This window comes from Phascolarctos cinereus, unplaced genomic scaffold (assembly GCF_003287225.1).
Source record: "Phascolarctos cinereus isolate Bilbo 61053 unplaced genomic scaffold, phaCin_HiC Scaffold_4;HRSCAF=312, whole genome shotgun sequence".
Classification (NCBI taxonomy): Eukaryota; Metazoa; Chordata; class Mammalia; order Diprotodontia; family Phascolarctidae; genus Phascolarctos; species Phascolarctos cinereus.
Window position 1 is genome coordinate 26,133,146 of NW_027555847.1, and position 24,976 is coordinate 26,158,121.

At 41.4% G+C, this 24,976-nt stretch overlaps 1 protein-coding gene across 1 annotated transcript in view; it reads left to right on the plus strand.

The window, feature by feature from the left end:
- PTPRG (protein tyrosine phosphatase receptor type G) overlaps positions 1-24,976 on the plus strand; it is a 785,024-nt gene that overhangs the window by 588,041 nt on the left and 172,007 nt on the right. The window contains 1 exon segment of the mRNA XM_020976382.2: positions 20,878-21,035. Coding sequence (XP_020832041.1) covers positions 20,878-21,035 — 158 coding nt within the window.

Here is a 24,976-nt window from a genome sequence, read left to right on the forward strand (position 1 = left end):
CATCTTGCAAAATAGGCCATTCCAGGTTTCCTTCTCAAAACCCAGCCTTGGATATCTGAGTGTGACAGAGTCCCAATTCTTGGAGAAACTCTCTTCTGAGGGTTTCACTTGTTGCCTCAGATTGGGTAGAGGTCAGGAAAGAGTTCATGGAAACGACGGCATGTAAGCCAGAGTATATAGGCACAGTGTATAGAGTGCTGGACCTGGAATCAGAAAGAGCTAAATTTTTGCTTTGTTTCTTTTTTATTTTAAAAATAATTATGCTTTATTTTAACATTCTTCTTTTTTTAGTTTTGAGTTCAAGTTTTCTCCCTCTTCCCAACCTCTCCCCCAGGCAAGCAATATGATATCAGTTATACATGTGAAATCATGCAAAACATTTCCATATTAGCTGTGTTGACCCACAAAAAGGCAAGAAAAATAAAGTTAGTGAAAAAAGTCTGCTTCAGTCCACACCCAGAGTTCATCCGTTTTCTCTCTGGAGGTGGGTGGCATCTTTCATCATGGGTCCTTTGAAATTGTCTTGATCAGAGTAGCTAAGTCTTTCACAGTTGATTAGCATTACAGTATTGTTGCATACAATGTTCTCCTACTTCTCTACTCTCCACTTTGTATCCGTTTGTATAGCCCTCCCAGGTTTTCCTGAAATCATCCTGCTTATCATTTGTTACAGCACAATAGAATTCCATCACAATCATATGCCACTCGTTCAGCCGTTCCCCAGCCGATGAGCATTTCCTCAATTTTCAATTCTTTGCCAACACGAAAAGAGATGCTACAAATATTTTTGTTCGTGTGGTTCTTTGATCCTTTGATTTTTCTTTGATTTCTTTTCAATACAGACCTAGTAGTGGTATTGCTGAGTCAAAGGGTATGCACAATTTTGTAGCCCTTTGGGCATAATTCCAAATTGTCCTCCAGAATGGTTGGCCCAGTTCACATTCCGCTAACAATGCATTGATGTCCCATTTTTTCTGCATCAGCTCCAGCATTTGTCTTTTTTTCTTTTCTACCATGTTAGCCAATTGGATAGATATGAAGTGGTACCTCAAAATTGTTTTAATTTGTATTTCTCTAATCAGTAGTGATTTAGAGCATTTTTTTCATTCGACTCTTGATAGCTTTGATTTCTTCTGAAACCTGCTTGTTCATAGCCTTTGACCATTTATCAATTGGGGAATGGCTCTTATTTTTATAAATTTCTCTCAGTTCCCAATATTTTTGAGAAATATGGCCTTTATCAAATAATTTCTGTAAACAAGAAAAGAAAAAAGTTGAAATCCCACCCAAGACACTTATGAAGTATGACATCATAAAAGTCACTTCACAGCTATATGCCTGAGTTTCCTCAACTGAAAAATGAAGAAAATAATAATCCTACCTCACAGTCTTGTTGTGAGGATCAAATGATGTCGTATTTGTGAAATGCTTAATACAGTGCTTGAAACATAGCAGGTACTTAATAAGTGCTTTTCCCCATCGCCTCCCCTTCCCCTTTTATGAAGCTAAGATTTCTAAGATAGGGAATTGAGGAATCAGGAAATGCATCCCAGGGGTGCATGAAGGCACCATTAACTGCTTGTGAGCAAAAGGGACAAAGTCACATTCATGCCTTAAGAAAGTTGTTTAAGATATATAAAGCTATATAAGAAAGCTTTCCCCCTTTGGAGGATGGACTGGAGAAGGGAGAGACTGAAAGCAATTAGGAGGCTATTGCAAATGTCCAGGAAAGAGGGGATGAGAGTTTAAACTAAGGTATGATGGGTATGGAAGTGGTGAGACATGTTGTGGTGGCAGACATGCCAAGACTTGCTAATGGACTGGATGTAATTGGTGAAGGTGAATGTGGAGACATGGGTCTCTCAAAGGTTTTGAAGGAGGTAATCAGAAGGATGGTGGCACACATTAAAGGAAAATAATATTTGCAGATATTGCAGGTTTGGGAGTGAGAGGGAAGAAAATAAATTCTACTTTTGATATACTGAGTCCGAGATGATGATGGAACATTTAGGTGGAGAAGTCTAGTAGATCATTGACAATGTGGAACAGGATTTCAGGAGAGAGATCAGAGTTTGACATGTAGATTTCAACGTCATCTATGTAGAGGTGATAATTGGTCCCATGGAAACAGATGAGATCAGCTCGAGAATGTGTCAGGGGAAAAGAGGATACTCCAGTATGGTATTGACATTGGTTGCTTAGCCAAGTTTTAGGAGAGATCTCTTGGCTGGCAGTGGGAAGCAGAAAGTGGTCTTATATGCAAGGAAGGAAAAGAAGTTTCTTTTTGGATGAATATACCTCCCTATAAAAGGTGTCATTGCCCCAAAGGCAATGGTGATATGGTTAAAAATAGAGTAGCACTGAGAAGAGAGAGAGGCATCCTTGGCTTGGTTTCCCAGTGGATCCGTTCACCGTTTGCCATCAGGCATCGCGACAAGAAAACACAGTTAGCAGTGTGACAGTTTTTTCAACTTTTACCATAACTACCCCTGACAAGCTGTTTGCTCTGTGTACAGAGTAATTGTGAGCTGAAGAAAGAAAGGTGGCTGTCTTGGGATTCCATCATTAGCAGGAGACTTGTGAGGCAAATTTTCTACTGGAATTGAGAAAGGGAATGAAAAGAGCCTGAGATGGGGTGTCAGGTAATATGCCAAAAACTGGAGAGTTGGCTGCACTAGGGACATTATCTCTCTGTCTTTCTGTCCTTGGGATGTTCTTCAGTGTCATCGCTGCCCACTCCCACCTGTCTTGCCAGACCTCACTGTTGCTTGTCTGTGCTATGAGGGAGGAGAGAAGATGGAGAACTCTGCGTAGGAAAGCTGCCTGTCCCAAATGCACAGAAGCAGGGGAGTAGGTCCTGGGTCCAAGCTCTCTGGACCACCCATCCTTTTTCATAGTATACGTGGCTAAAATTTCCCTTCTAGACTTTCTCCTCACGTTGTTATACGTGTTTCTCTTAGAGCAAAGTTTCTTAACCATTTTTGTATCATGGATCCCTTTGGCAGGCTGGTGAAGCCAATGGACCCCTTTCTCAGAATAAGGTTTTTAGATGCATACAATTAAGTACATAGGATTACAAATGAAACCAATGATAATAAAGCACCATTTTTTAAAGTTCATAAACACTGGGTTAAAAGCCATTCAGAGGATTGTAGCCAGATTGTGGAAGTTGTGTTTTAGAGCATAGAATTTGCAGGAAGAAAAGCATCATGTTCTACCTCCCGCAGGAAGCCTTTGCTGATTTCTCCCAATCCTTAGTGGTCTCCCCTTCTCTATATCATTTTGTACCTGATTTGTATGTACTTATCTGCACTCAGGTTATATCTTTCCAAAAGAATATAAGCTCTTTGAAGGCAGGAACTGTTTCATTTTGTCTTTATGTCTCCATTGCCTGGCGCATAGTAGGGTCCGAATAATCACTTGTTGAATTAAACTCAATAATTGCGTACAGCGGAATGTAATATTCAGAATGTAAGTAGAATCTTCAGTAGAATAGAATGTAAGCTCCCTGAGGACAGGGATTGTATGGTTTTTTTTTTTCTTTTTACCACTAGCACCTAATAGAACATCACTCATATACTCCTATATTGGGCTGCCTAGGCTCTGGAGGTACGTAGACAAAATCAAAATGGCCCCGGCCTTCACCGCTGTGCTGATTATCACATTTTACAGTATTTTTTGAATTTTACAGTCTACTGTGCAGAAAAATCAAATCAGTTTATACTTTGAAACTCAGTGACTTTGATACAAAGGTGAACATAGAGTAGGACAGCAAATAAAAGCATATCAGAAAATATGATTTAGGAATAAGAAATGAGAGAGTCCAAAGGCTTGTGGCCTATGTAGAAACGTCACCCCTATACAACAGGGATACTTTTCTCCAGGCAGATCGTCAGCCGGCACTAGAGGTGGTGAGTTCCCAATAACATCACCAAAAAATCAAATTGATTCTAAATTAAAAGATGGGAATGAACATGTTACTGATGTGAGAGTCCTCCCTGCAGCAGCTTACCGTGTACAATCAAGCTGCCAACTTGTTAAAACAGAGACCAAAATTAATATAAAGCTAGAAGAATAAAATTGAGGAAAACCATACGAATTCACACATAGTCGACCTTTAATAAGTATTTGTTGACCAAGGTGCTTGTTATGTGGAAGATACCATGCTGGACCCTGGGAGTACAAAGAGAACTCATTGCTAGGTATAGATGGGGGGAGAGGGGGTGTTCACAGAATTTCATCTCTTTTTTAATATATGGACAGCTTTTAAATAATTTTTCATATTATTCAGTCTGTGGACTATTTATGCCTAACCTGTGGGGAAGCCTTCTGAGCTTGTGTTGGTCTGATCAGCCACAGTCGGACGCCTGCGCCTTGACCCATCATGGTGGTGTCATTCTGGTTCTCTTTGAGAACAAAGGACAGCAACCAGCCATTGGTCCTAATACCCAAAAGTCCTCAGAAATTTTGAACTCTAAAACAAAGCCTCACGAATCAATCTGAATGAATTTTTTTAAAGTCTGAATATTAGGAAATCATCCAATCGATATAATTTTATCATTTTTAAGTTTTGGGGGTTTGGGGGTTTTTTGTTGTTGTTGTTTTGTTTTGTTTTGTTTTTTTACAAAAGAGGAGGCAATTGAGGGCTTTGGATCTCAATGGTATGAGGAGCTTCCAGGTGTATAAGTTCCCCCCTCACACAAATCAGTGCTTTGTCTTCAGGTGCCAGTGTTAAAAAATGCCCTGGGGCACTGAAAGCTCATATGGTCATAGTCAGCATGTATCAGAGAGAACTTGAACCCAGGTCCTCCTGACTCTAGGGCTAAAACTTGATGCATTAACATCTAGTGGCTTCTTCATTAATTTTTTTTTTTGGAAGCAATCCAGGTTAAAGTGACTTGCCTAGGGCCACCCAGCTCACAAGTGACTGAGTCTGGATTTGAACTCAGGTCCTTCTGACTCCAGGGCCAGTGCTCTATCCACTCCTTCATTAACTTTTAAAATACACGCCCCTTGATCGGAAGTACGCTACCAGAGGGTCGTTGGGACAATAGATGGGTGTTGCTAAAAGGCTTGAAACTTTTCATAATTTAAATGTCAGTCCCTTCTCCAAGTACACAATGACCCAGATAGCCTCTTACTTTATACCTTAGTGATCTTTGGTCTGGTGACTCAGCATGTCTGGCGCAAGCTACAGCATTGGCAGAGACACTGAGCCGAGTGTCAGGAGTAATTTGTGGGAACCAGTCACGGCCACCTCAACTCTCTGCTCCCCACTACCATCACCACCATCACAATCTGCATGGATCCTTTGTCCTGGCACTGCAGGTAGCCCCATACGGCTCTCCATGAGCATGGACCAGAAATGCACTCTGGTCTTCATGTGCTGTGGGATGACGATGGAGGTAGCGATGACTCTCTCCACCCACGTCACTTCCTCCTCAACAGTCAGACAATTTTCCTCTATAGACTGGTCCCCGAGCGATGTTGCCTCTCAAGGAAGATCTCGGCCGGGACGTGGAAGGCGCCATTCTATTAACCACTAGCGTCCAGCCAGCGCAGGGGTTTCTGATTTCGTTTACCATTTCAGCTCAGATGTCAGGAGGACCATCACCCACCACTCACCTCTGAGAGTTCCAGTTCCTCACCAGCAACTCAACCTTGTGAGCTTGTGAAAATTCCAAAGCCCTTTAAGGAATTCTGTCACCTATGTATGGTAGAAACCATTGGCTAACTGGTACAGTGGGTAGAGCACTAGACCTGAGGTCAGGAAGACCTGAGTTCAAAGGCATCCTCAGACATTTCCTAGCAGTATGATACGGGGAAAAATCACTTTCTCAGCTTTAGTTTCCTCATCTATAAAATGGAAATAGTGGTAGCAAGGTGGCACAGGAGATAGAGTGTTTGACGTGGATTCAGATCCTTCCTCAGACACTTTAGCTGTGTGTCCCTGGGCAAATCATGTAGGCTCTACCTGCCTCAGTTTCTTCAGTTGCCAAATGGGGATAACTGAATCCATCTCACGGGGATGTTATGAGGATCACATGAGATAATGTGTGTGAAGTGCTTAGCATAATGCCTAGCACACAGTAGGTGCTTAATAAATACTTCTTTCCTTCCTTCTTTCCGTGTCAGCACATATGACAAATCAATGAAATCTGAACTGATGAGCTTGGGGTTGTATTTCTCTTATGAGTCAGTCATTATAAAACAATGAATTGCTTTTCCTTGAGGGAGGAAAACTATTGTGACTTACATCAACTTTGGCCTGGTGGCGGTTTTCAGGTCAGGATGTAAGACATGGCTTCCCTTTTGAAGTTCCTACTTCCAACACTCAATTGCATGTAACCTTCCTGAGGAGGGCTATAAATAGGCAACAATCCCATCACTGCTAATTGGCTTCACTCACTGAAGGATCCAGAAAGCCCAGATGCTTATCTCAACTCTTTGATCTAGAAAAGCATAGGGAAAGGGGCGCACTTAGGGGATTTCCAGTGTGCCCTGATTTCAAATGGGTCAGAAATGCCAGTAGAGGCATGTGGACTAGTTTCTAACTGTTATCTAGGAAGGTGAAGCTGTGTGGCTTATTTATATTTTATCTTTTTATTAGCTTGATACATAAAAGACTTCAAAAGCATTCAGTTTGGGTTCAGTTAGGAGGATGCTTCTCATTTAATCTGCCAAACTGCCTTTCCTTTGTCAATGTGTTTATTATTGCAACAGAATCTTGAAAGATACAAAGAAGACACATTTTCATCTTGTCAGTGTTATGTGTGTTTGATAGGGAGAGAGAAATAGAGAGACAGAGAGAGTCATTGTTTTAAAAGGAGGGCTTTAGGTTTCCTATTGTATGTGGATAGGGTTAAATCTGGAGTGAAGAAGACCTGAGTTTGAATCATACTAGCTGTATGACCCTAGACAAGTCACTTAACATCTGTCTGCCTCAGTTCTGTCATCTGTAAAATGGAGGTAATAATCACACCTACCTCTCAGGGATTATTGTGAGGATCAATTTTGAAAACCTAAAATAAATGTAAAAAGAAAGAAAGAAATAAAATAAAACCCTAAAATAAAATAAATAAGGGTTTTATTATCAAAAGAGAATCTACTAAGTGCTTTGCAAACCTTAGGTTGTTGTATTAATGCCAGTCATCATCATCATCATCATCATCATCATCATCATCATCATCACCTTTGCCAGCATGTTTGGGACCACTTTTGGGACTGACCTCTGGCATTTATTAATACTTTGGCATAGATGTTTCCATAGATACTCTGGATGGCACAGATGCATGGTTTCCAGCGAGTGTCAGTGAAAGACCCCACAGGGAAGAACTTAGGAATAGTGAATGAATGTGGCAGAAATGAGAGATTTGAGCATGATGTCAGGAAAGCTTCCCAACCATAACAGCTGCCCCCAGAGTGCTATGGGCTGCCATAAGAGGTGAGCAGCTTCAGCTCTAAAATTTTGTGATTCTTTGAAATCCAATGGAAAGGCAAACAAGAAGGCAATTCTAGAGGTGAGAAACACGACTTGGGCAGCTAGCGTGGTTCAGTAGAAAGAGCCCTACTTGCACTTTGTCTGAGCTGTCCAACCATGGGCACAGACTGCAGTTTCTCCTCCTTTAAATGAGAGGGATAATTCCTGCCTCTTCAGTCAGTCAGTAAACATTTATTAAGTACCTACAATGTTCTAGGCACTGTGCTAAGCTCTCGTGTACTGCTCCAACGTTATTGTGAGGGACAAATGAGACCATGTATTTGAAAGCATTTTGTGAATTGTCCACAAACTTAAGAGATAATGTAGTAATCAGCTATTAATTATTTCAGTAATATTATGAATATTTAAGTGTTATTTTAAACTGATGAACAGTGCATGTGCTTCAGGCAGGGAGCCTGAAGACTTCTGTTCTCATCCTGGATCTTCTGCTTATTGGCTATATGATCTTGGGCAAGGCTTCTAACCTTGTCCTGCCTCAGTTTCCCCACTGTGAGCTGGGAATGATACCAGATAATCAACGGTATTCATTGAGCTCCTACTCTGCAAAGGAAATTGAGAGTATATCACATCCACCATATCCATTATTCCTGCCAGAGGCATGAAGAGAGAGAGAGAACCACTGCACTGGAAAAATTCAGTAATAATATTGTGCTTCCGTCGCCATAGGAATCTGCAATTTAAATGTCATGTTCATTTCCTTAATTGTTGACAATGACGCTGTGTTACTTCTGCGTCCTCCCTTTGGAGAAATTAATGTCAGCATACTTGCCATTCAGGCATCAGTCCTTAAATTAAGTCCGTCTTAGCGAACGAAACGCAAACCAGAAGAGGAATCTGGGATGGGAGGCACGTCTTCTCTGACCCAGTGCAGGCTTTGCGGGGCATACACAGAAGACAGAGCTCTTGTCCTCAGACCTGAGATAAGGGAGTGGAGACGTGCACCCAGACAACCATAATAGAAGGGGAGTATGTGCATGTGAAATGAGAAGAGGTAAAAAATGGACACGAAAGGACCAAGGAGGGAGAGATTCCATCCCAATGGGGGAGATCAGAGAAGGCTTTCATTTTGCCTCTGTAGGAATCAGATGTGTTGTCCTTAAAACTCCCCGTGACTGAGCAATGTGTACCAACCCATAAAAAACAAACTTTAAAAATTCGAATGGGATCACAGATTCGGAATTGGAGAGGTCATCTAATCCAAATCCTTCATTTAATGAATGAGGAAACTGAGGCCCAGAGAGGTGAACTTACCCATTTCATGGGTATTCAATATCAGAAGTGGTATTTGAACCTCTAGATCTTTTGACTCCAGATCTGACATCTTTTGTCTTGAGGAGAAACAGCAGGAAGAGCTCAGAACATGGGAACCTGGGGGAGTCATTGGACCTCAGTTTGAATCCTGTAACCTTGGGCAGCACAGACCTCGTTTTCATCATCTGTGAAATGGGTGGGTTAAACTCTAAAGGTCCCTTTGAGCTCCAAATCCTGAAATGACTTTTCCACCTGCATAAATGATGCTGAGCAAATCTGCAGATGACGCAACACTGGGAGAATTAGCACACTGAGCAAAGACAGGAACGAGAGGAATCTTGCCGTACCATATTGCCTTCCTGCTGCTTCTCTTATTATTACTGATTATTGGAAGAGGTGGCATTCCAGGCATAGGGAATGCAATGGGGAAAGGCTCAAAAACAGCAATGCTCTGTGTCTACTTAGAGAATGTGAATAGTCTAATACATTGTTAAATCATTCAGAGCCTTGAATGCTAAGCAAAGAAGGTATGAGTTTGTATGAATTTTATTTTGTTGTTGTTCAGTCATTTCTGTCATGTCTGGATCTCTAATCCCCTTTGGAGTCTTCTTGGCAGAGATCCTGGACTGGTTTGCCATTTCCTTCTCTAGCTCATTTTACAGATGAGGAAACCTAGGCAAATAGAGTAAAGTGACTTGCCCAGGGTCACGTAGCTAGTAAATGTCTGGAGCTGGATTTGACTTCAGGTTCTCCTGACTCCTGACTCCTGACTCCAACGCTGTATCCACTGCTACCCTTTATATGGATTATAAGGGTGGAAAAGCCATCCTGTTCAAATAACCCTGTGTTTAGCGGTAGAGGGTTTCAGAAAGTAGAGCAAAGCTCGTTGTTTCAGCTTCTCGGGCACTGAAAAGCATTGAGCCAGAGATATACCTACCCCCATGCCTGTTAGCCCAGCTGCCCTCAACAATTCTGATTATTACTACCCTTTTTGAAAGGCATGGTTTAGTCCAGACACCTCAAAGACATGGCCCACAATACTTTTGGGGGGCCTCCAAACAAAATTGAAATGTAATTGGGAAATATTTAACAAAATAACAATATAATAAAACATGGATAATACTATATTTTTAAAATGTTAATACAGGCATCCTCTCATCCAGTATATCATCCCCCATTTCTATTTGAGTTTGATACTGATGAGCTAGTGGATTGAGAGCCAGCCTTGCAGAAGACCCAGCACACACTTGTTCTATGTGTCTGTCATTTATCTTCTTGGTATCTCAGGGAAATCTCCAAGACTTTTCATTGTAGAGAAGGTGTTTACCTGCATTAGTGGAGGAAGTTCCCAGGTAAGAAAGTCACTGGTTCAGTCCCTTTCCTTCTGAAGTTCGTGCTCCTTCCATTACAATGGAGGTGTGTCTGATCTCCTCTTGGAGGTAAATCCTGTTCAAGCCCAACTTTATGCATATGGAAAGTGGGCAGCAGCCTGTGGGGTGTGATTCAGACATTTCAGCAACTCCCCACTGCCTTGGTGAGAGCCTAGAACAGTTCATCTCTTTCCACAATCTGGCCCTAAGCTACCTTTCTGGTCCTATTTCTGAGGATTTCCCTCTGTGTCTCCTCCGTGCTAACCGACCTCAATTATAGTCACACTTCCCCAAAGCCAGCCTTCGATTTTGTCCTTCTCTGCCTTGGCCCAAATGCTTCCCTCTGCCTGGAATGACTTTCCCCACCCCACATTAACCTAACAGCTTCATTGAGGACACAGAGCTGGGAAAGATAGCTAACACTGGATGAGAGGCGTAGTACAAAAAAGATCTTTTCAGTCTAGAACATGGGGCCAAATGAAATCAAATGTAATAGGCATAAAGGTAACCTTGCACTTGAGTTAAAAAAAATGGACTTCACAGATCCAAGATGGAGGCAGGATAGCTACCTAGAGTTTACTCAACAAAGATCTAGGGAGTTTAGTGGACCACAAGGGCAGCATAAGTGTGTTGGTGAGAGACCATGAGATATAAAAGATAGAAAACTGGACTTATTGTCAGAGTAACCTAAGTTTGAATCCCACCTAACATTAGCGTTGTCCCTGCAAGCAAGTCAAGACCAGAGTCTTCCAATCCCAGACCCAATGCTCTTATCTATTGTCAGGTAATTAAGTGCTTTTCTTTTCTATTTCTTGATCTCCTGTACAGAATTGTTTTGTTAAGAGGGAGTCTTTTGTCTCCCATCGATCTAGGGCTGCTTTCGCTACCACTGGAGGAATACCATCTAGCAATAATTTAGTTTTCAGGGCTGCGGCCCAGAAATGTCACTTGTGACTACATGCTTTTCCCAAGCACCATATTTCATAATGCCCATTTCTCACATTGTAGCTGGAGCATTCAAAATATTAGGTTATTAACCCCCTGAAAAATGCAATAAAATAGATGATTATCATCTAATGTTTTAATTATCACATTTTTAATCCAATTATGCGTGTTTAGTTTCCATCTTTCAAATTTCCTTTAATTAAAAATTATCTCCCAGCATTGCTCGGAGAGATAAAAAGTTAGACAGAATTTAAGCATTTCCAATTTGACGGTGAAAAAAATCGGCAAGTGGGTTTGGTCGTCTTGGGGCTTAATAGCTGACCATGACTTTCCAGACATTTTTTAAAAATTTCTAATTGATGTGGGGCAGCTAGGTGGTGCAGTGGATAGAGCACCGGCCCTGAAGTCAGGAGGACCTGAGTTCAAATCCGACCTCAGACCAAACACTTCACACTTACTAGCTGTGTGACCCTGGGCAAGTCACTTAACCCCAATTGCCTAAAGAAAAAGAAGAAAAAATTTCTAATGGATGACAAAAATTTAATCATGCCCATATAACACTCGGTTTGCATTCCAATAAACCATTTCTTTTTCTAAATAACCTCCCCTGACTGATTATTCATGTTGTAGTTCAGAATGTTTAAAAATGAAAGACAGAGCTGGATGAAATGTAGACTGCTTAATACAGTGTGTATTTAATATAAAAGTCATACATAATTCATTTTTGCAATTTGAATAACTTTGAATTTAGCATCCCTGTTCCTCATCTTTCCCTTTGATGAACAATTAATTATTAAAATATAATATTGTCTGCATACAGGACCAAGAATCCTTGAGAGTCACCATTGAGCTTCATTTTCTTGTAGTCCTTTGATATAGTAATATGCAGTACCTGCTTATTATTGCTCAATGGAATGAATGGTGGTGCAAGTGGAGTGTTTCAAATATTTTTCCAAACTCGTTAAGTGGTAAGAATGGGAATATATTGAATTCAGATGGCTAATTGGAACAAAAGTTGGAAGAGAAATGTTCCAGGCCATCCAGATGATTGTGGATCTCCATCACCCTTTTGTAAGGACGGCGTAAAATGGGCATTTATTAAGACTTTTTAAATGGAAGACTTCTTTAATGTAGGCCATTAAGATTTTAGGCTTGAAATGCAATCATTCTTCTTTCCATTTTCCGTGAGTGGGCATTACCCAAGTAAGGAACAGATACATTATGACTAGTCTCAACTATTTACAGTTAATCTATCATTCCTCATTCTGCTTGATTATGAGGCTTTGGTTACTGGCCTGGCAATTCTTAGCTATTATGAATAATTCATTCTACAGATGAGCGGACTTTCCAGTTCCAAATAACTGAGTTAGATGCAAAGTTTTCCTAAAACAGCCTAGGTGGAGGACACCCATAAAGGCTCTATCTTGGAAACTGAGCTCCCGAGAAGTTGATTTAAACAATGATTTTCATGGAATACTTTGGGGAAAAAAAGAAAGAGAGACATCTCCTTTAGGTAGTCTTCATGTTTAGCAGTCAAGGCATAGTTAGTCAGTCACTGCAGTATTGAATGACTTCTTCGGTCTGATTGTTTATATGCAGGCCACAAAACTCAAAGCACTGGACATAAGGAGGAACAAAATGGAAACTAGCATTGGCCTTTCTTTGTATTCCCAACACTTACTTCAGTGCCTGGAACAAAGAAGGCACTGAAGCAATTCTCATTGTTACTGCTGTATCCTGAGCCATGAGGTTCAATCAGGCCCAGGGAAGAAGCAAAAACTGATAGACCTTAAGTGCCCAATAGTAGGGACCTTTTTCACTTTGTATCCCTAATGCTTACACAGCACCTAACATGTTATAGGGGTTTAATAAATACTTGTTGATTGCTTAAATCCATGAAACAGTGCAAGAAGGAGTAAATATCCCAATATATGAGAGGAGGAGGAGGAGAAATGAAGGATGACAACAGCAATAATAAACATGACAAAGTACATCGACTTCAGTGGAAGAGCAGGATGAGAGGGGTACATCATCCCTTGTGAAACCATCTGTACTGAGGAATCTTTGAACCTACAGGAGATGATTTTTCATGCTAACATTTTTATTCAACTGCTGAAAGCCATTATTTTGTCCACCTGTCCAACAGTCATTAAATATAAAAGAATAATAGTTGGGCAGCTGCTTGACCCAGGACCATTTCTGTCTGAACCCTAGTGGACAAAGAAGTGTATAAAGGATGAAGAAAACCAGACCTTTATGTGGTAGGGAAGCCCTGGGCTCACATCCTGACTCTTCCTCTCACAAGCTGTTTGACCATGGTGAGTGTGCTCCATACCCATTTTTCTCCACCTCATCACTCAGAGGAGAGGATTCTAGATATGAGGGGACAATCAGGGCAAGGACACTGAAATTGGAGATGAATTGTCATGTGCTAGAAAAGGCCAGTATAGCTGGATCACAGATCACGTAGAAGGAAGTAAAGTATAAGAAGGCTGGAAAGGTAGGATTGAGCAGGTTATGAAGAGCTTTATGCCAAACAGAGTATTTTTAAATTATGCCTGGAGATTATAGGAAGGCATTCAGTATTAAGTAGTAATGACATCATGGAATGTGTACTTTAGGAAAATCACCTTAGCGGTTGAGTTGAAGATGACGTGGAGTGGAGAGAAATCAGAGGCATAGACGCTAATTAGAAAGCTGTTACAGTAGTCCCGGCAAGAAGTTATGGGGGCCCATATGAGGGCAGTGGCCTTGTTAAGCGGGGGGAAAGGGTCATATATGATAGATGTTGTGAAAGTAGAAATGACAGGATTTGACAATGGATATGTGGAGTGAGTAAGAATGAGGAGTTGAAGATGATACCAAGGTTAAAGAATATTTAGAAGCATGCTTCCTTTGGGGGAAAATAATAACTTGCTGGTTTTAACACGTTGAATTTAGGCTGCTGGTAAGATATCTAGACAGAGTTGTCCAGCAGGTAGCTGGTGTAATGTGAGCATAGAATTCAGGAGAGAATTGGAGTTCTATCTGTAGATTTTGGAATCATATCTGTAGGATTTATATTTGAACCCCTGAGAGTTGATAAGACCCTGCAGAGAGGAGAGGACCTGTGATTCGGCTTTGGAAGACACCCCACACTTAGCGAATGAGAGATGACTGAGTTCAGCAGAGAAGATAGATAGCCGAGAACCAGGAAGAACATCCAGGAAAAGGGGTTGGCCAACAGCGTAAAAAGCTACAGAAAGGACCAAGAAAATAAACGTCGTGGAAAGGCCATTGGATTGAGCAGCTAAGAGGTCATCAACATCCTTGGAGAGAGAGCAGTTTGGGTCTAGTGATGGGATCAGAAGCCAGATCACAAGGGGCTGTGAAGTGAGTACCTGGTGAAGATGTGGAAGCAGGAAATATAGAAGATGTTTTCCAAGAAAAGTCAGTCCTTTGCCTGTGAAAAGGAGAACTACGGAATGACAATCTGAGGGGATGGCAGAGTCGAGTGAGGGGTATTCTCATTGCTGCTTTTGTGGATTTTTTTTTTGGAAGGATAGACCTGGACTTGTTTGTAAGCCGCAGTGAAGAAGCCAGCTGATCAGGAGTGATTGAAAATTAGAGAGAAATACAGAGAGAGGAAACAATCCAGGGGGGTGGGTTCCCAGCAGCAGCAGGTGGGGGTGAGCCTGAGAACACTGTGGTGGGATCACAGAATCACAGCTGCAGAGCTAGAAGGGGACCTTAGAGGAAATTTAACCCAACCCCTTTATTTTTCAGATGAGGAAACTGAGGCCCAGGGTCTGGAGAACAGAGATTGAATCTCTTAACCTAGTCCTTGGGGAAATCATCTACTCACTCCTGGTCTCGGTCCCTCGTGTGTAAAGTAAAGGAGTTTGATGAAAGACTCTCTAGCGTTTCTTCCAGAGCTAAGATTATGACCCTGTAGCTCTCTCTGAATGGTTTATAAACCCTTCAGTGCACAATTCTTAACCTGAGGTCTGTAAACTTGATTTTTAAAATATTTTTAAATATTTCAATAAGCTGTTTTGATATAATTGGTTTCTATTGTAATTTTATTTCTGCATTGAAGAACATGATTCTGAAAAGGGGTCTTCACCACACTGTGGCCCAAAGGACCAAGCACAGAAAATCCCTGCTTTAGGGAATGATCACGATGACGCATAGTACATGATTCTGCAAACACTCATTAAACGCCTGCTGTGTACAAAACGTCATACCAGGAGTTAGGGATTCTAAAACAAAATGAAAAACAGCCTCATCCTCAAAAACCTTCCATTCTCACGATCAGATCCAATAATTAGACGGGTAAGTAATTTGAGAAGAAACAGGCAGTGACAATGAAGAGGAATCAGGAAAGGTTTCCTGTAGCAGGTAACACTTGGGGGGGAGGCTTGAAAGAAGCTAAACGTTTTAAGAGGCTAGACTACAGCAAACATGGAAACAACACAGCAAAGATTTTTTTTTCCCCTCTCTGTTAATCTGACATTTGGCTGTAACTTTTGACCAATTTAAATCTGGAAGCCCCGGCCTGGGCAGCTGTGACTAGTTCTCAGAGGACAAGGACAGATGGTCTTTTTTCAGCTGAGGCTGAAATGGCAAAAGCAATTTCTGGCCTGCTCTCAGAGTCCCGGCTGAAGCCACCAGCCTCACTGGAGGGACCTCACTTCTAGTCCTCTAAGATTTAAGGGGGAAGCTTTGCTGAATTTCCTTTTTCAAAGCTATTACTTCAGACAGGTTTTCCTCGCAAAATTAGATGCAAGCGTTCTCTTGCCAAGGTCATAAACAATCTCTTAATTGTTCAATAGTTTTTCCACAGTCCATAACTTCTGTGGATTATTTATTTAGCATTATAGGTTTAAGGACATATTTGGAAAGAAAGGGGAAAAAGACCTTGTCTCAACAAAGACTTATTAATTGTTACTTTGTGCCCATCAATCAATAAGCATTTATTAAGCAAGCTTCTACTATATGCCAGGTACTAAGCTAGACACAGTGGTATTCAAAGATAATAATAAAACAGTAACGACATCAATTATGATCATAACACTAATGTAAATATTATTCTAATATTGTACTAATTATGGTAACAGTAATATATACATTATTCCCATTGTCCTGCGTGCAACAGAATCGCACCAGAAGATACTTTCAGTGAGCCTACAGCAAGATGAGCTTATCTACTAAGACGTTTTTGTAATTATAGAAAAATTATTTTATTCACATGTTGAGTAGTCCACAGAATATAAAGAGTTGAAAACAAATAGCAGATAGAAGTCTATCCATGGATCGCTTCTATCTAAACTCCATTGCATGAGATGAGAAAAATGAGCCGATACTGACGACGATGGCAGTAATGGGGTACAACTCTGGAGTTGTAGATAAAGAGGTGGCCGCAGAGTCAGGACGTCCTCCCTCCAGCCCACACTGTGATCCAGGGCAGGTCCCTTGACCCCTCAGTCCCCAGGCTGCTCTCCAAAGCCCAAAGGGCAGAATGGGAGCTAATCAGCATCAGCAGAGGGGTCTTCCTCCTCTAGATCTTCCTACGCTGATTTTAGCAACACTGATGTAGTATTTTATGGTTTGCAAAGATCCTTATAGCTATGGTGTTATTTGATAGGGTGCTATTTTTATCCCTATTTTACAGGTGAGGAAATTGAGGGTCATAGAAATTAAGTGATTTGCCTCAGGTCACAGAGCTCATATCTAAGGCAGAGTTTGAACCCAGGTCTTTCTACACCCAAGTCCTGTGCACTATCTTTTGTGCCACACTGCCTCCCAAAATGAAAATCATCCCTGCCCTATAGGAGTTTCCATTCTACTGATGTTCAGCAATATGTTCCCAGTTAAGTGAATGGAAATGATACTGACTCAGGAGTCCAAGGATCGGGGTTCAAATGCTGCCCAGACACTTATTCCCTGTGTAACCTTGAGCAAATAACCTAACCTCTGAGCCTCAAATCCTCCTTTCTATAATGAGGGAGTTGGACTCTTGAGGTTCCTCCCAGATCTAGATCTAGAAACCTATAAATATGTGATTTGATATTCATAAATTTTCATGTAGTTTAAAAAAACAAAATAGATACGAAGTAAATAAAATGAGAACGCCTTCAGTGTCTGTTAAGCCTTTCCCCTTGATCCCAAGGCAGGGTCTTGTGGGTCACTGACTGACTGAAACGTTTCACTCACCAATATCATTTAGAAGAAAATATGGTTACTCCAAAGCTAGTAAAGCAAAGTCCACACAGACCTTCTCTCTTCAGCTCTGTTTTCATTATTTTTCCAGCCCAGAAAACAGAGGCAGCCAAGCACAAATCTGACTGTCCTGGCCATGCCAATGTGCACTCCGTCTGGTAGCCAGGATATTAACTCAAGCTACAGCTTACAGTTAAAAGCCCTTAAATTAAAGCCGTTACTTATTGCCAAGTTTGGGTTTAAATTTAAAGTGACTTTATAGATTCAAGGGATAGTGGGAAGGACAAAGATGAGGCCATGGAGAAAGTAAAGTCATAGGAAGGCGATCTGAATCACTAGCAGAAATGAGCATCAAACAGCCCAGATAGCGGTGAATTATGTTGGGGAGGCTTTCCCCAAGCTCTTCTCTCCCTTCCTCCTTCCCTCTTTCCCACCCCCTCTCCGACTCCACTTGCCTCCATCTAGTCATTTGCCTAACCACCATTGCCCCTTGGTGCTCCCATACCTTCTCTTGGCCTTTCTTTGCCCATCCCCTGGGGAAGACTGCAGTTGGCGCTATTTATACGCTTGTTTTAAAGGTGAGGGCATCCCCTGGCAATAGGGTAAGCTTCTGCTCCAAATGAGTCATGGCAAGTAAGTGGTTGGAGGCATGACAGAATCCCTTTACTGAGAGGGAGGGATGTGGATGGAGAGCAGGGGGGAATTATGGACAGAGCTTGGCCTCTCGGGCCATGTCATATGGTGCTGGTGGAAGCTTCTCAAATTGGTGTTGACATTTGAATGCTTGGTTTAAGCTCAAAGGATCGTAGATTTAGAGCTGAGGAAACCTTAAAGGTCATTGAGAGCAACCTCCTTCATTTTGTAGATGAGGAAACTGAGACACAGAGATGTAAAGTGACTTGCTCAGCATCATGAGGATCTAAGTGTCAGATATATATATATATAGATAGATATATATATAGATATATATATATAGATATATATATATCTATATATATCTATATATATATAGATATAGATATAGATATAGATATATAGATATATATATAGAAGAACATTTACTAAGTACTTACCATGTTCCAGGGAATGGCAGCTAGGTGGTGCCATAGTGCATAGAGTGCCAGGCCTGAAGTCACAGAGACTTATCTTTCTAAGTTCAAATCTGGCCTCTGACACTTACTAGCTGGGTGACCTTGGGCAAGTCTTTCATCCTGTTTGCCTCAGTTTCCTCATCTGTAAAGTGAGCTGGAGAAGGAAATGGCCAACCACTCCAGCATTTCTGTCAAGAAAACCCCAAATGGGGTCGTGGAGAGTTGGACAACTCCTCAGATAATGATCCAGGCAGGCGGTCACCAATCAGGAGAGCCTTAGAGCTTAGAGCCAGAGTTTTCTTTGGAGTGAAAAGGAAGTTGACAAGAAGGAAGAGAACTTTTGAGAGTGGAGATAGGATTTGAATCTAAGTCTTCTGACTGCAGACACCAAGTTCTCCAACATAGATGTTGCTTCCCAAGAGGAAGGGAGAGGAGGAAAATGAAGCATAGGAAAAGTGAAATGATTTGCTTCTGTTCATAAATAGTAATAAGGAAGGTCAGCTTTTGAACCCAGATCCCTTCACTCCAAATCCTGCTGTCTTTCTCCTGCATTCTATTCATCCTGGAGCTCTTCCTCACCTCTGTGTTTGGACTGGACAGATAGGGAAACTGAGATACCTACAGATTAAGTGTTTGTTGCAGAGCTGGCTAGTGTCTGAGATGGGTTCCTGACTCTTGTTCAATGCTCTAGCGACTAGTCCTGGAGGGCTCCTGAGTCCTTGAGCTGCATGCAGCCTTTTGTACACATGATGATTAACCTAAAGTGACCTACTGTAGTAAGTCTTCACTGTGGAGAGATGGGAGCTCTCTGCTGAGATGGTTCTGTCAGGCCTCATTCCCAAGTCTTTTCCTTAAAACAATGTAATGTTGATGTCATACGTCATATAGAGATACATGCTAAATGTGTGATTCCAAGTGTCTAATACCAAGGTTGAGGAAAGAGGAAGCACTGTGCTTTAGTGACTAGAGGACCAGCCTTTTCATCAGAAAGGCCATCAGTCCCACCTCTGACAGATGCTGGTTGGATTACCCTGGGCCACTTCATCTCTCAGGGTCCCACAAGCAACTACAAATGAGTTTCCCAATTTGCATAAGTAGAGAGAATGTCCGTACAAGAGTTCTGTAGACTGATGAAATCAGAAGTTTGTCGGTGGAGGGGGAGGGGAATGGAGGGAGGGAAAAAGGGAGGGAGGGGGGGAGACAGAGAGACAGAGAGAGAGAGAATATGAATAATTGGGTAACTTCTAGGAAATAAAGCACACTCAGGATTTTTACCTATTAGTGTGATTTATAATGTAATACTAGTTTACCAGTGTTCTATGCATTTCAAATCCATTTTAAAATTCTTTGTGTGAAAAAAAAAATTTCCTGTTCTAGCACATTTTTTCACTTCTTCCTTGGGAGAGATCTGGGGATATTTTCAGCCAACAGAAGCTAAATGAGATCATAGATTTAGAGATAATTCATCACCTAATTTTATCCTCATTTTACAGATGAGAAAACTGAAACGTTGAGAGATGTAGTGATTTGTCCACAGTCAGTAGATAATAAGAAGCAAAGTTGGGATTTGAACCCAGGCTCTCTGACCCCAAAGCCAGGAGTGTACGTTCCACTATACCAAAGTGCCACAATCTATAAAAGAAGGTGGTTTTCAGTAGCACTGTTCTTGTGTGTCATAGGATGAGTAAGTCATTCGAACAGCCCGTGAACTCTAGTCGTCCAATGTCAAGAGGAAACAAAGAGGGTCCGCAACATAGAGAGCCTGTGGAGACCATGGAGGAGTCATACAAGATGGGGCAAGAGCGAAGGGGTTGCCATCTGGGTCATTAGATGCAAAGCTCACTTGGATGAGTTCCCAGATCCATTCTTCACTGTACTGTATGGAAGGATCTGATCTTAGGGTGGCCAGTTAATGTATGGCTTTGGAGATACCATCAGGGACCTTGTGATTCCCTCTCTCTTTCCTACCTCTCCAAAACAACCACCCTTCCCATCGTAACTGTAGACCTGGGGGTGGCAGATGACAACCACATCCAGCCCATCACTAGTTTTGTAAAGTCCCTGAGCTAAGAATGGTTTTATGTTTTAAAATACAGTTCCAACCCCCACTATAGACAATAAGAATAAATACAACATGAATATGCCTTGTAATCTTAGTCTTCCCACTATATCAAAGTTAAATCACATAACCAACAAGCGTGTTTCACATGCTTACTGTGTGTCAGGTACAATGCTAAGTGTTGAGGATCAAAAGAAAGGCAAAAACACAGCCCCTTCCTTCAAGGAACTCGCTGTCTCATGGGGCAGACAACATGCAAATAAGTGTGTCCATCCAAGAGATTTACAGTGTTAACAAGAGGTAATCCCAGAGGGAAGCCACCAGCAGCAGAAGGGGAACCAGGAAAAACCCTTCTGCGGAAGGTGGGAGTGGAACAGAGAGATGAGGCGAGGAGTGGCTAAAGCCTCTCAGAGTGGGGATAATTGTAAATGATGATGTCTGTGTTTTTCTCTTCAACAGAGAAGGAGACCTTTCTGGATCCCTTCGTCCTCCGGGACCTCCTGCCAGCATCCCTAGGGAGCTATTACCGCTACACCGGTTCCTTGACCACTCCGCCATGTAGTGAAATCGTCGAGTGGATTGTTTTCCGGAGGCCTGTTCCCATCTCTTACCATCAGGTAGATTTGAAACCGGAATTAAGAACCTTTGTTTAGACTTGCTTTCAGTTGATTTCCTCCCCAGCACTGCCAAGGTCAACCTGGGCCTCTCCTCTCTGCCTACAAAATGCCTGGCCCTGTGCTACGTCCTGCAGAAGATAACCCAAGAGTTATCATGTACAGGACTTCCCCCTCTGCAACTCAAGAATCCCACGGTCCAGGTGGGGGATGAAAACTAGCATAAGTGAGATAACTATTAAAACTTAGTGAAAAGCGAAACCTTAGCATACTGATGAGGTGTAACAGAAGTCAGTGGAAGGAGGTCTCTGTAGGTTGAAGAAGCCTTGAGAGGACTTCATGGAGGCAGTGGGATTGGAGCTGGGCCAATCAGAGCAATTGGGACTGAGATAAGCAGAATGAAAAGAGGCAAAATGGTGGAGTAGATAAAGAGCTGGCCTTGGAAGGCCTTCCTCAGAAACTGAGCAACCACCGAACAATGGAGGAGTCACTTCATCTTCGAGATTCTCCTTCCAGACAATCCTCTAAAACTGTAAATTACTGACATTTGCCAGTCTGTGTCAGGCTGATGAAATGCACTGGTCTAGCCCAATAGATAGACGGATAGATGAGAGATAGAGAGATGGATGGATAGATTGACAGATGGATAGATAAATAAAAGCATTGGGAAAAGGCAAGTGTTGGTCTAGAGTTGAGGTGCCCAACTCATGACTGGCCTACCCAAGTGGCCCACAAAACTCTTGAATGGGGACAAACCAGATGAAAATGTAATTGGGAAGTCTTTAACAAAGTAATGCAGCACAACATAGACAATGTTAGTATGAGGTTTTCTGAGTCACTATATTGCCCATAGGAATCTGTTTCTTTTTGAGTTTGACAGGGCTAGTTCTTAAATACTTTGTTTTCATTGCCACCTTACGTTCTTAAAAGTTATTGAGGACTCCCCAAAGAGCCTTTCTTTATGTGTAGATAGATAGATAAGATAGATGTGTATGTGTGTACAGATATATACATATATACACGTATGTGCATGCCTGTACACATACGTGTGTGTGTGTGTATATATACACGTCTGTGTAGAGTTATATATAGTCATGTGGTGTGTGTACATATATATACCTTATTAGTATATACATATACATACCTTATTAGTATATACATATACATATGTGTCATATTAAAAATTAAAATGTCTTTGTATTATTGTGAAAATAATTTTGACCTGATGGACTCCCATGAAAGGGTCTTGGGACCCCTCTGGGGTCCCCTAACTTTCTTCTGGAGAGCTGCAGAAATGAGTTCACAGATACAGGAAAGACCATGTCATGGGTTAGCAGAAACCAAGAGGTCTCCCTGACTGGAGCAGAGACACTTATAGGGAAGCAGTGGGAAATAAGAAAGAGAGAATGGGGCCAGATTATTAATGGCCTGGACAAACCAAGGAGTTTGATGTAATAGGCAACCATGAAAATTTCAAATAATTTTTTTAAATGTCTGTTGACCCAAAAGGAAACTGTGGTGAGTGCTATTACATTGTTTCTGGGTGGGAGCTGTCAGACTTAAGGAGATAATAAAATATGGAACCAGTTTTCCTCCTGATAGTGAAGCCAGCATTGTTATATTGTGATAAAACTAAATTACAATCTAAATATTTATGTCCTCAGTGTTGGGGGGGGGGGAAGAAGTGGAGGGAAATTCTTAACTAATTTTTTTTTAATCTAGTAAGATAAAGTTTTATCAGAAAAGCAAGATAGGATGGCTTGAGTTAATTAGGTTAAGGAGATAAGTGCTGTACCTAGCTTTTTCTTTGGGGGTTAGGCACAAGGAGACACTGATTTGTAGTGTGGAAGGACAGAAATTGAACATGCCAGATTTTATTTCTACTTTATACAGTGATGAGGACTTCAGTTTTAGGCAGCGCATTTCGCTCAGAACTCTCTGCTCATTTGTTTCTTCCTTCAGCAAATATTTGTTGTGAAGACTAGGTCTTTCCAACTCCAGCTGCAGCTGGGTCAAATCCCTATAATGTTGTGTATGCATAAGCAAAGGTGTGTCTATTAGTAACCTTGGGGCATTTTTTTTAACCCAGACCTCTCTTGAAAGTCCTTTGTGTGATCCTGTTTCCTTTCTTCTCCCCTCTTCCTCGGCCCACCCTCACACACACACACACACACACACACACACACACACACACACACACACACACTACCAGTATTGAAGAATGAGGCTGTCTTGAATATCTGACTTCTCTGTAGGTATTGTTATATCAAATGAGATATGAAACAAAATCAATTAATCATATTATCTCTCCAGCTTCTCTTATATAAGGCATCATCAATCTTAACAGCATAGTTTTCCCTCTTATTGGTTATAGCTTCCCAGAGCCCGTATCCCTCTTCTCCAGGCACTGGGGGGGAGGGGGGGGCTGGGGGCAGGGGCTGGGGTGGGTGGAGGAGAGAGATATGAAACACAGACCTCGTTTTCTGAGAGTCCAAGCCAGAGCTTTATTACAGTATGGAACTCCCAGATATGTGGGCCATCAGAAAAGGAAGCATTTGATCCCCACATCTTATCAACCCAAACCTTGCCCATCACTGTGACCCTTCTGCCAACCTACTTCTGGACGTCAGCCCAGCCTGTGCATTCCAGGAGAGAGCCTGGCTACTTCACAGGGGCCAAGTGGCCTAGAATTCTAAATCTGATTTCCAGTCAGCTGAAAAATGCACAATCATTTTTCCCACTTTTCTTCCTTCTCATTGAAAGGGGGTGGAGGAGGAAGGGAAAAGGAAACTCATGTTAGTTGAAAAAAAATTATTTTTAAACATACAAAAGGAAAGAAAACATAACACAGAAAATCACAAGTCCAGATGAGAAAAAAAAATTAGGAGAGCAAAATACCCAAAAGCTATGCATGTAATTCTAAGATACTTATAAGGCATAACAAATATACATTCCTACACTTTATGTATCCATACCTATGGGGGGGGCAGACAGAGAGGGAGGAATAGAGAGAGAAGAGAGAGTGAGAGAGGGAAGGGGGAGAGCTGGAGAGATAGAGAGAAAGAAAGGGAGAGAGACAGAAGCAGATAGAATGAAAGGAAGGAGGAAAGTGGAGAGAAAGAGATGCAGAGAAAAAGTGCAAGTATAATAAGGATGTATATTCATTATATCTTAACATCACAAACTTTGGGATTTTTTTTCATCAAAACCTGTGATTTCATCTATATAGGGAAATTCCAGTTGGCAAAGCTCTTTACCACCATAGTCTGATAATTCATCTGTAACTTATGGTTCTAGAGAAGGGGTCTTAACCTGGGGTCTATGAATTTGATTTTTTTTTAACATTTTTAAATGTTTAACATTTAACAACTTTTTTTAACCTTTAGCGTTTTAACTTTTAATATTTTAAACATTTTTACGTTTTTAACATTTAAAATTTTTAAACATTTTAAACTTTTTTTACATTTAACTTTTTTTTTAACATTTTGATAACTATTTCAACATAACTGGTTTGCTTTTAATCCCATATGTTTTATTTCATGCATTTAAAACATATCCTAAGAATGTATCCAGAGGAGCGCACCCCACCCAGCCGATAAAAGCCGATAAAAGGACCGACTGTTATAAAAGAGATGAAGGGCCATGCCCAGGCTTCCCAGACTATGTGATGTATCCGACCCAGGCCTTGGGCTCAGTTCTTCCTTAATCCAAGGCCGGCCCTCTGTCCCCTACATCATGTTACATCTCCTTGGGCTCCTATAAAGCTAGTTATTTTGGAGGAGGCTTCCAGATTCATTTAAATTCATTTACCAACATGGAATAGGGGAGAAACAGGAAAGGAAAGCCAACCCCAGATTTCTCTTTTTGTTTCTTCTGTGTGTATTAGTCAGAAGCTCAACATCATCCATGTAACTAATGAGCCTTGACCTGGGGGCTGTTGAGCA